The sequence below is a fragment of the Meles meles genome, chromosome 18, assembly GCF_922984935.1.
Source record: "Meles meles chromosome 18, mMelMel3.1 paternal haplotype, whole genome shotgun sequence".
In the NCBI taxonomy this organism is placed as follows: Eukaryota; Metazoa; Chordata; class Mammalia; order Carnivora; family Mustelidae; genus Meles; species Meles meles.
The window spans coordinates 42436699-42448539 of NC_060083.1; the positions used below are offsets into that span (position 1 = coordinate 42436699).

The following is an 11841-nucleotide window of genomic DNA, read 5'->3' on the forward strand; positions in this document are numbered from 1 at the left end:
AACTATTTAAAAGAAAAAAAAAGGCCAGGGGCACCTGGGTGGTGCAGCTGGTTGAGTGTCTGACTCTTGGTTTCAGCTCAGATCACAATCTCAGTTATGAGATTGAGCCCTGCGTCAGGCTCCACGCTGAGTGTGGAGTCAGTTTGGAACTTTCTCTCCCTCTCTCTCTGCTCTTCCCCACCATGATTGCTCACTCTCTCAAATAAATAAATAAATCTTTAAAAAAAAAAAAAAAACAGCCAAAATCAATGTCCTCTCCACCCATCAGCTGTACCCCAACTCTAACAATGGCCCTACTCTTCTCCTACTGTGTCCTTATGATCCCATCAGCCATGATCTCATCCTCTCTCTTATGTCCCTCATCCTGGTAATCGCCAAACCCTCTCATTTGCCACCTCCTGAATGGCTCTTGAATTCATCTTCTTCTTTGCTGCCACTTCCTGTGCTTGTGCTAATATCATCTTTTACCTGAATTACTGCAACAGCCTAAATCAGGGGTTGGAAAACCATGGCTCACAAGCCAAACTGGACCCATTATCTTTTTTGTAAGTAAACTTTCATCGGGGGACGCCTGGGTGGCTCAGTCAGTTAAGCATCTGCCTTCCGCTCAGGTCATGATTCTGGTCCTAGGACTGAGGCCCATGTTGGGCTCCTTCCTTAGCAAGCAGTCTGCTTCTCCCTCTCCTTCTTCCCTCCCCCTGCTCCTCTCTCTCTCTCACTCACTTTCAATCTCCCAAATAAAATCTTTAAAAAAAATAATAAAGTTTCATCAGAACACAGGCATGTCCATTTACTTATATACTATCTATATCTGCTTTCAAACTATAATGACAGAATAATGGTGACAGAGACCACATGGCCTGCAAAGTGGAAAGTATTTACTATCTGATCCTTGGCAAAAAAAGAAGAAGAAAAAAAAGAGCCTGGGGCTCGAGGCTGGCTCAGTAGAAGAGCATGTGACTCTTCATCTCAGAGTCATGAGTTTGAGCCCCAGGATGGTGTAGGGATACTTAAATAAATAAATAAACTTTAAAAATATACATATGCTGGGGTGCCTGGGTGGCTCAGCAGGTTAAAGCCTCTGCCTTTGGCTCAGGTCATGATCTCAGGGTCCTGGGATGGAGCCCCTCATCAGGCTCTCTGCTCAGTGGGGAGCCTGCTTCCCCCTCCTCTCTCTGTCTGCCTCTCTGCCTACTTGTGATCTCTGTCTGTCAAATAAGTAATAAAATCTTTAAAAAAAATAAGTGCAGCAAAAAATTAAAAATAAATAAAAATATACATATGCCTGGCGAAATGGTCTCCCTACCTTCTGTCTCACCTCCAACTCATTTTTTTATTTCTTTATAAAGAATCTTCTTTATTTTAAGATTTTATTTATTTATTTGACAGACAGAGATCACAAGTAGGCAGAGAGGCAGGCAGAGAGAGAGAGGAGGAAGCAGGCTCCCCACTGAGCAGAGAGCCTGATGCGGGGCTCGATCCCAGGACCCTGAGATCATGACCTGAGCCGAAGACAGTGGCTTAACCAACTGAGCCACCCAGGCATCCCTGATTTGCCTTTTCTACTCTCATTCTCCCACAACAGTATGTGGAATGTCCCAGAGGCTCCATGACATGTGAATCATATAATTAAATGTGTCAACAATTGGAATATCTGTGTAACTCAGTAACAGATATGTTCCACATGACCAATTCATGACATTACAAAATTATGCATGAGTAAAAGATCTGTACAAGGTGTAAGAAAGAGACCAATGGATTTTAATGTAACAGAGTATAAGAAGTTCATTGAGTGGAGCCTGGCTAGCTCAGTTGGTAGAGCACGTGACTCCTGATCTCAGGGTCGTGAGTTCAAGCCCCATGTTGGATGTGGAGCTTACTTAAAAATCAATTAATTAACTTTTTTTTAAGTTCATTGATATGGTTTCACATCACCCCTTGAATTTAGTGTGTCAATGAATATTCAGTTATCTGAAAAGCTTATTAACATTCTCTGCCCCTGGGGCGCCTGGGTGGCTCAGTGGGTTAAAGCCTCTGACCACCTCAGGTCATGATCTCAGGGTCCTGAGATTGAGCCCCACATCGGACTCTCTGCTCAACAGGGAGCCTGCTTCCCTTCCTCTCTCTCTGCCTGCCTCTCTGTCTACTTGTGATCTCTGTCTGTCAAATAAATAAATAAAATCTTTTTTTTTTAATGCTCTAAGTTTTTGGGTTTTTTAAAAAGATTTTATTTATTTATTTGACAGAGATCACAAGTAGGCAGAGAGAGGAAGGGAAGTAGGCTTCCCACAGAGGCCTAACCCACTGAGCCACTCAGGCGCCCCTAAATAAATAAAATCTTAAAAAAAAAAATCTCTGCCCTTTTCAAACTAAATATCTGATGTCTGAGGACAGGTTTTTCTTCATATAATTCAGCCAAAATAACCTACTGCAACAACTGAATGCAGAAGCAGATAGGAGAATTCAGCTGTCTTCTATTAAACCATTAAAGAGATTAGCAAAAACGTAAAACAATGCCACTTTCCTCACTAGCTTTTTTGTTTTGGAAAATATGGTTTTCATTAAAAGGCTATTTATATTAGCATGTAATATAACAGGCTTTATTTAATAGACTTTACTTTTTGTTACTTTTAAATAAGTTCATAAATATTTTTTACATTTCTCAGTTTTCATTTCTAAAATGGTAAATATGGACACATGAAATACATATAAACAAAAGCTTTGTGGGAGTCTCAATAGTTTTTAAGAGCATAAAAGGATGCTGAGACCAAAACTACTGCTCTAGCCATACAAATTTTCGGTTCCTAAACAACATGCGATTTTTGCCTCCCAGACTTTACATATGCTTTTCTTTTCTTTTCTTTTCTTTTTTTAAGATTTTATTTATTTATTTGACAGAGAGAGATCACAAGTAGACAGAGAGGCAGGCAGAGAGAGAGAGAGAGGGAAGCAGGCTCACTGCTGAGCAGAGAGCCCAATGCAGGGCTCGATCCCAGGACCCTGAGATCATGACCTGAGCCGAAGGCAGCGGCCTAACCCACTGAGCCACCCAGGCACCCCTACATATGCTTTTCTTTCTGCTTTTCCCCAATCTGCCTGGCTAATTCCTATTAACAATAAGTTCTTAGTTTAAACAACACTTTCTCCAGAAAGCCTTCCCTGATTGCTGACTGAATTCCATGCCTCTCTCACATACTCTCCTAACACTGTCTTACCCTACATCATAAACCCATCCTGTGACTGATTGCTTATTTTCATGTCTGTTATTTCCCACTAAATTCCTTGTGCACTGGGATCAGGTCTTGTTCACAGCTATATCCCCAGAGCCTACACCACTGATGCATTCATGAATATATAAGTTAATATAACATTCATCACAACCAATGAAGTATTATTATTTTCGCAAGACAACTGAGGCTCAGAGAAGTGCTGTGTTCAAACAAATTCACCTAGAAAGTGTAAACTGACAAGTGTACTCCAAGTCTTTTACCTTGAAATCCTCACTCTCTGGAATAGATGGGGAAGTTTACCTGGGAACTAATGGCATACTTCAGGTAGGACAGGATGAGAGGATTGGGGGAAGGTCCAATCATGGCCTGCTCCAGTAGTGCTTCTGCAAGGGGAATAACAAAGCAAGACTGAGTGGTTATAGCTTTTCTGGGTTTAGCCCTCCCATCCTTCCTTCCTACTTCAGTTGAGACCTGCTAGGTTGAGAATGTCCCAGGTTGCTCCTTTGGGAAAGAATTTCTTCATGTTGATTGCCCACTGGTAGTCACTCCATCGCTCCTTCCAGGCTTGCAAAATGGCTTGCTTCAAGTTCACTACCTTCATGATTTCACTCTGAGAAGGGGCCGGTGGCGGTCAGCTCTGCGGTGGAAGAAACTGAGCTAAGAGACGGAGAGAGGGGATTCTGAATTAAAGAACTGGGGAGGGCCGAGCTGAATGAAATGGATATAGGGAGATTTAAGGGAGGCAGAGGAATTAGAAAGAAAAAATGGGAAAGAGGATAAGGAAGAGATTCTGTCAGGTTCCTTCCTCCTGAATCATCCTTTCTTCAACTGGAGCACTAAGAAAAGGGTGTCCAAGGGGCTTAATGAGTGAAGAAAGAGGATGGCAAGGGGTTAAGCCTATTTCGACTGCCTAATTACGCCCTTAGCTCTGGCTGCGTCCCTCAGACCCTACCACCCCAAATCCAGAGTTTTTTTCTCTAGTTCTTCCACCTACCCCAACCTTGAAAGTATAATTCCCTATTTCCTTTTCATCCACCACCTCCCCAATTTCAAGCCTACCGTACAAGCTAGTCCTACATCCTAGATATCGCCATTTTAGCACTTATCAAAGAGCTTAACTTCCATTGGCTGGGAGTAAAAATCATGAGCCAATAATAATGCAGCAAGAGATAGGTCGCTCCGCGATGTCTTCTGGGAATTGTAGTTCCTTGGACAGGACTAGCGAGGGCGCTGAGGGACTAAGCTATCCAGCCCACATTGTTTCTCTGCTTTAGAGAAGGACATGTATAAACTGAAGCATCAGAGACTCGGGGCGAAGGGAGCGGAGAGATCTTGAAAGACCGTTCTCAAGCAAGCGTCGCCCAAAGACGTCACTATTGACCAGGCATTTAAATGATATTCTGACACCCTTCCTTTACACGCTAGTTACTATGCACAGCAGGGGTGTGGCGTTCGTTCAGCAATACGTCTTCCTCTTTCTAGACTTTTTTTTTGGGGGGGGGAGGGGTGCTCTTACACCCCTGGGTGTACCAGAATCCTTATTTCCACACCTGTATTCCAGAGATGACATTGGGGCTTGACACATCACCATTTAACCCCCAATTTTGGCAGTCCTCCCAGAATCTCCTGGCCCTGCATACTGCTTGAATATGGGGAGAAGTAAAGAGGAAACTGAGGTTAAGGTTATCAAAAATAAGGAGAATCTAAGAAACTGTCATAGCCAAGAGGGCTTAAAGAGACATAATTATTAAATATAACTTGGCATCCTGGATGTCATCCTGGAACAGAAGAACACTGGGTGAAGGGGCGCCTGGGTGGCTCAGTGGATTAAGCCGCTGCCTTCGGCTCAGGTCATGATCTCAGGGTCCTGGGATCGAGCCCCACATCGGGCTCTCTGCTCTGCAGGAAGCCTGCTTCCTCCTCTCTCTCTGCCTGCCTCTCTGCCTACTTGTGATCTCTCTCTCTGTCAAATAAATAAATAAATAAAAATCTAAAAAAAAAAAAAAAAGAACACTGGGTGAAAACTTAAGGACTATGAGTAAAGCATAGACATTAGTTAATAGTAACATATCAATATTAGTTCATTAGCTGTTAAAAATACCATACTGGGGCACCTGGGTGGCTCAGTGGGTTGACGCCTCTGCCTTTGGCTCCGGTTGTGATCTTGGGGTCCTGGGATCGATCCCGGCATCGGGCTCTCTGCTTGACAGGAAGCCTGCTTCCCCCACTCTCTCTGCCTGCCTCTCTGCCTACTTGTGATCTCTATCTGTCAAATAAATAAATAAATGTTTTTTTTTTAAAAAATACCATACTAATGTAAGAGGCTAATAAAAGGAAAAATTGGCTATGATATGTATGGAGCCCCTACTATGTTCAAATCTTTTCCTATAAGTCTAAAACTACCCTTTTTTTCTAAGTTTATTAAAAACAATACAATGTCTTGCTTATCCTAGGGAACAAAATCATGCATAATTATATTCAGGGCTTTAGACATTACCCTTCTTTTCCCCCTTCAGTGAGAAGCTCGGAAGCGCATGCTAATCACCTCTGGCTCCAATGTCTGAGCCTTCTCTATATATGGCCCTTATCCCTGCCCTGTCCTGGGGACAGATCATCCCTAACATTTATAACCAAGGACAAGAGTAAACATGGAGGCCACAGCCAGCATTCTGCCACCCCCTACTTTCAGCTCCCCCATCCCATACTCTAAGGCTGATATCCCAGTCCTTGAGGCCGAGTTCCATCCCTATTCTCCAGCAACCATTCTTTGGCCACAATTTCCCAAAATCAGTCATCAGGGGGTGACTCTGGAAGCACAGCGCACTCAGACTCTAGAGGCAAACTTGTAGGCCCTTGGGGCAGAGAATAACAGGATTCTGGGTATGGGAGCAAAATCACAACAGGGAGACAAGGACCCCTATTCTCAGGGGTAGAGTGCAGCTGAAGGAGGACCAGATCATAACGCTCTGAGGTCATTACTGCCTATGGCCTTCTCCCTCCCCATGTACCCAGCCTCACTGCCTCCATTCTGCTCCCCTTTGTGCCTACCTAAGTGACATCACTGGGAAATAGCATTTCTGCAAAACAGCTGCCAGATATGTGGAGCCAAACTTCCAAAGCAGGAAGGAGGGAGAACCTAGTCTTCTCACACTTAACTTCCAACCTGTCCCGAGCCACATTTGAGACAACCACAAATCCCACACTCACTTGCCCTTGAGACAACCACAAACCCTGTTCTTCTGCAATGTACCTGGCCTTCCTTCTCCCAGGCCCCAACTCTGACTTTGTCTGTCCCCTCCACCCATTCCTTTCTGGTGACAGCACCCCAGCACCCCCTCCTTTGAGCCATCCCTGGATCCTATAGCTCCTTTCCCATCCCTCATAGCCCAAACTGTCCCTCTTAGAGAGAAGCTGTCAACTTTGGGACTGCTCCTGACTGAGTTAGTGGGTGTTGGTACATTTGTGGGAATATCTGGGCCCTGAGGATAGTGATATTCTGAGCTTAAACCATCCCTCTCTGGCAGAAAGCCTGGCAGATCTCTGGGGGATGGAGGGGTACCTCCTTCCCACTTCACAGTGGCAGGGAGGCGGCGTTTGTAGTCAGGCCATCTGCCTTCCCTGTCCCCCTACCTCTTACCAGCAGCTCCCTTTCTAGACTTGGCAGAGTTCCCCCCAAGGACTGGACTCCTAAGGGACTATGAGGACTCCCTTAGCTCTGGACATGGGCCATCTTCAATTTCTCTACTTTGTCCTGCCTCTCTGGTCTGTCAATATCAGAGACAGCCTTTCCATACACCACCTCTTCACCACTTTAGCTTCCCAGGACCCACTGGCTCCTTGGCTGGATCCTCTGTCCTCAAGGATGGGACTCTCTGAAAATCCTCCTGTGGGTAAGAGAAGAGGTACCAGCATCCCCCCTGGATAGAAAAGAAACTGTCCTTCCACACAGCCCCTCTCAAATGCCCTTCTGACCCCACTTTCTTTTGTTCTTCTCCCTCAGCACTGATAAAGGCTGAGCTTCCACCTCTGCTCCCTTAGTTCCAAGCCCCAACCTCTTCATCTTGTTGACTGGTCTTGCAGGGGTAAAGGGGTCTGCCTGGAAAAGTGGGGCAGATGGAAGCCACCCGGGAGGAATGACATGGCAACCTTGGAGCAGTGGCAGGAAAGGAGCTGGTAGGCCAGCGGGGGGGGGGGGGGGGGGGGGGCTTGGGGTGGGGTAAGGGGCTGTGGGGAATAGGGCCTTTAGGCACCCAAAGGGATAGGGACATTCCTTATCAGGGCTAGAAAAAGGTGTAAGGAAAAGTGGCACGAGTCTAGACCCAGAAACACTGAAATGCTTGGTAAGTGTACAAGGCACAAAGGGTTTCAGCATCCCTTCTCTACACAGGGAAACTGAGTCATTCCCCTCCCCTAGCTGGAAAATTTTCTTTGGATGCTTGCCTGGGTCCCCCCACTCTGGGGAGTTAATTGGCAGCAGGTGCACAGAGAAAGACTTGTTCCCACACACTCATACCCAGCTGGTTCCAAACCAGTCCCCTTCCCCGACAAGTCCCACATCAAAATCCCCACTTTCTATCTCTCTGGGGGGGTGGGGGAGGGGAGGGGAGAAGCCTACAATGTGGACCCACCTCAGGACAGTTCCTGGATCTCCCACAGTTCCCCATGTCTATCTTCCCACTGCCCCACAGAGGTCCAGAGAGAAGCCAGCCAGGACAATGAAAGGCAGATTTGAACTGACGGTAGTTTCCTCTTCAACTCCCTGAAGGATGCTTTCCCTCTCCACACTCCCAGTTCAGAGAAGAGACGTCCTGTGATCCCCAGGCCTGGACAGTGGCAGGGAAAGGAAGCCAGCCCGCCATTTCCTTTGCACCACCCCTCCTTCCAGGCCCTGAGAACCACTCTACACTCTTGGCCTCCATACCAGCTTGTCCCATCTCCTTTCATTGGAGGGGGAAGGGCTGCATTCTGGTAAGGCTCAAACTCTATGGTAAAGGACACTCTGCCCCTACCCTCCTCCCCTCTCTCCTGGTAAAGGCAGGATGAGGAAGCTCTATGCAAGAGTGTGAAACCAGGGACATCCGGGTGGCTCAGTGGGTTGAGCCTCCGCCTTCAGCTCAAGCCCCGCATCAGGATCTCTGCTCCGCCGGGAGCCTGCTTCCCCCTCTCTCTCTGCCTGCCTCTCTGACTACTTGTGATCTCTGTCTGTTAAATAAATAAATAAAATCTTTGGGGGAAAAAAAGTGTGAAACCAAAAGCTGGAAAATTTAGGGGGTCCAATATCTGGCACATATTAAATGCTTAAAAAAAAAAAAGGTATCAAAAGAATGAATAAAAGTAGAAGAACCCCTGAAAGGCAACCCGGAAACCCGGAGAAGGTGTCAGCTTCTTTTCCCACTTCATCCCTCAGTTACCAAGAGCAAGGTTCAGCCAGGCCTGAGTCCCCTCCCTGGCCCTCTGTCACACCTCTGGCCACACCCAGGGCACCTGATGGGACAAAGAAGATCGGGAGGGGGACATTAAGTGGCCCATTTACCCTCAGCAGGTCTATTGTTGGTGAATTTCCCAGTCTCTCATCTGCCAGCCAACGGATCCCCAACTCCCATAAACTGTCCACCCTTTCTTTTCTCCATTTCCACTACCTTTTCTTGATTGAAAGATCACTGAGGGGGAGAAACACCTGAGGTCTAGCTTTTCTTAGCTGGTTTCCCCTGCTGTCTTTCCAGAACTCCTCAATAAGTGGGGCTGTGTCTGCAGAGTCAGGGGGTATCTGCTGGGTACTTCATCACTTGCTGACATCACCCAGAGCCCAGGAGCTCCAGATGGGGGAGGGGTGGGATTACGGAGGCCCAGGCCACGAAGTAATTCCAGGGCAGGCTGGGAGAGGGCCTGTCCCCTGTTTTCACCCCCTCCCCAACTCTTTGTGGCTTCTTGGCAGGGGTGGAGGATGCTGTGTGGGGTCTTAGCTTCTAGGCTTTGGGGGAAGCTCTTCAGAAAGATATCTGGATCCCCTGGTTTCTAGGGGTGGGACCCTGAGAAATCTTGGGGTGCTTCCTAGCAACAGTCTGGGAAGGAAGGAGGAAGGGAGAGAGGGCGGGGCCCAGACATAGCTGCTCCGATGGGAGCCCAGAGAACAGGCTGTTCCTGCTGCCTCCTTGGCAACCAAAATCTGAGAGGGAGGGGACCATCAGGCAGATCCCCTTGGAGGGTATCTATCCATTCTCACTTGTGCCCCACCCCCACCCCGCTCTCCCCAGGGATTCAGCCCTGAAGCAGAGGTGGGGGGGATGGGAGGAGACAGCCTGAGTGGGGGTTTCCTGGCAAGGACACAACAGAAGCTGGGGCTGAAATGACTCTCAGAGGAGCTAGAAGCTTCAAGAAATGGGGGTAGGCAGGATGAGTGGGGCAGAAAGGGGGCTGATGCAACACCAGGCAGGGGCTATAAGCCCAGACCTGGGCTGGATCCCAGCATCTGGCTGTATGCCTGCTTTAGAGGCCGTGTGCCCTTCACTTTGCCCTTGCCCAGGTCTGTTACTAGTCCATATTGGGAGCCGAGGCAGAGAGGTAAGGAGAAGATGGGAGTGGTAAACTCTTATTTTTGAGTTCCAGGTGCCCCACTCTGCCCCTGGTGGGGTGGGGGGGAGGTAGATCAGGAGGGACTTCATTTTCTATGGCTTTGGGTCTAGGATTTCAAAAAGTCTCCCTCACCAGATATCTTTAGGGCCTTTTGTCAGAGAAACAAACGTGGAGGAAGCTGGAGTGGAAGGGAGACAAACCCATAGCACTTTTTTGTTCCCCTCTGGACTGCGTCACCCTATCCTGATCCAGATTAGTGCTAGACTTCCCCATGGCCTCCTGGTTCTGCCTGATGGATGCAGAGTATAAATGTAGCTCATCTCATAAAGGTAACCCATGCATGGGGCTTCTAGCTCAATTCCCTGGGCAGTGCAACCCCAAGAGACTATTCCTATCCAAGGTAGAGCACGCACCCTAAGCACTGCCCATCACAGCCTTGCTCCCCCGGGGTATCAGACAAACATGAGCACGGAGACATAGCATTGACTGGCAGACAGCCAGCCTCAGGGCACCTCGCACTGCACACTGCCCTGACTCTCCACGATGCAGCCTTCCGCCCCACACTGCCGCTGTTGCATGTCCACTGCAAGCCCAGGCTGAACCCACAGGTTCACTGAATGCATGCTGACTCTGTGCACGGTAGCCTCAAATCCCCAGTGCAGCTGCCACTGCGCACTGCAGGCTCCCTTCTCCCACTGCATACCCCTCATCACCACCCACTCTGCAGCCCGCAGGTTTCATCCCAGCCACACTTGTTATCCCCATGATTCCCAGGGGGTCCCAGGAGAGGCACCTTCCCCTCCCCTGTGCGTTGCAGACCCCGATAGTGCTCCACCCACCCCACCCCCACCCCAAGAGAAGTGTCTCCAACAGAGATGAGGACATGAGCAAGGGCAGCCCTACTCAGACAGACTTAGAACCCCACACATAGCAAGTGATTCTGCCCAGATAAACCAGGCAATTGGTAGAGCAGTTCCCCTTAACACACACACACACACACACCACCCCAAGAGCAGACTTTGGAGACGGCCCCGCCCTGGGAGCCAAGGAAAGGCTGTGGCCCCCGCTGGTAAAACTGGGCTAATGACAGTGGGGGAACCGGCGGGGCCAGGGGGGTGCTGGGGTAATTAGGGTTCTGCCTGGCGCTGGGAGATCCCGAGATGAAAGGGGCTCTGGCGTCACTGAGATGGTTTTATGTCCATGAATGCAGGTGTGTGTGTGTGTGTGTGTGTGTGTGTGTGTGTGCACATGGGGGGTGGGGCTGGCAGGGCCTCTCCTTTGGGGAAGGAGATCCATTTTTATGCAGCCTGCCCTCCTCCAGAGACTGGCCCCAGTACCATTTGGATTTTGGTGGGGGCAAGCACAGGAGGAAGTATTACCACTGCAAAGTGAGAGGTGAGGCAGTAGGAGCAAGCTTTGCCCCCTCCCCAGCTCTCCAAAGGGAACAGATTGTTGAGGAAATAACTGGTGCGAGTGACTAGAAAGCCTACATTGGAAGAGGGTGACATTTGAAAGAGAGGCAGTGGATCAGGTAATAATGTTAGAAATGAGAGGGGAAGGGAGGTAAGGGGAGTAAACCTTCCAAAGGGATTAAAAACGTGGGATGATTGAGGTAAAAAGGACCCCAGAGGTCACTTGCCCACCCTCACATTTTAAGGTTGGGGAAGCTCTGTCCGGTGGTGATTTGCTCAAGGTCACACAGTGAGTTACTGGCGAAGAAGGGCCCCGAACTCGGAAACAAACGCTAAAGCTCCTTAGGGTTTGGTAATTAGACTTTCTCGCCGACTTACAAGGCACAGACGGCCCGTTGATACTCCCTTCTCCATCCCCATGGTGCAAACCCAAAAACCTCCAATTCTTCCAGCAAGCCAAAGCTATCTTTTAAAAAATATGTCACAGAGCACCCCTCCTGCCGGCGGCGCCTGGAGTGGGGCGGGAGAGCGGGGCGGGGGCAGCGGCGGCCGAGGGGCGGCCGGGCGGCTGGCGGGGGTCCCGGGGCGCGGCGGGGGGCGGGGGGCGAGGGGCGGGGGCCGGCGGC

General features: G+C 48.9%; 1 protein-coding gene across 7 annotated transcripts in view; it reads right to left on the bottom strand.

The window, feature by feature from the left end:
* MED24 (mediator complex subunit 24) overlaps nt 1-11841 on the bottom strand; it is a 30512-nt gene that overhangs the window by 18026 nt on the left and 645 nt on the right. For 4 of the 7 annotated variants that reach the window (XM_045985735.1, XM_045985739.1, XM_045985740.1 and 1 more), the window contains exons 2-3: nt 3702-3887; nt 3531-3613 (exon numbers count right to left, since the gene is read on the bottom strand). In XM_045985735.1, coding sequence (XP_045841691.1) covers nt 3531-3613; nt 3702-3831 — 213 coding nt within the window. In that variant the 5' untranslated portion in view covers nt 3832-3887. Of the gene's footprint in view, nt 1-3530; nt 3614-3701; nt 3888-4289; nt 4344-11841 lie in introns of those variants that run through there. The other 3 variants (XM_045985736.1, XM_045985738.1, XM_045985737.1) reach the window with 3 other exon arrangements.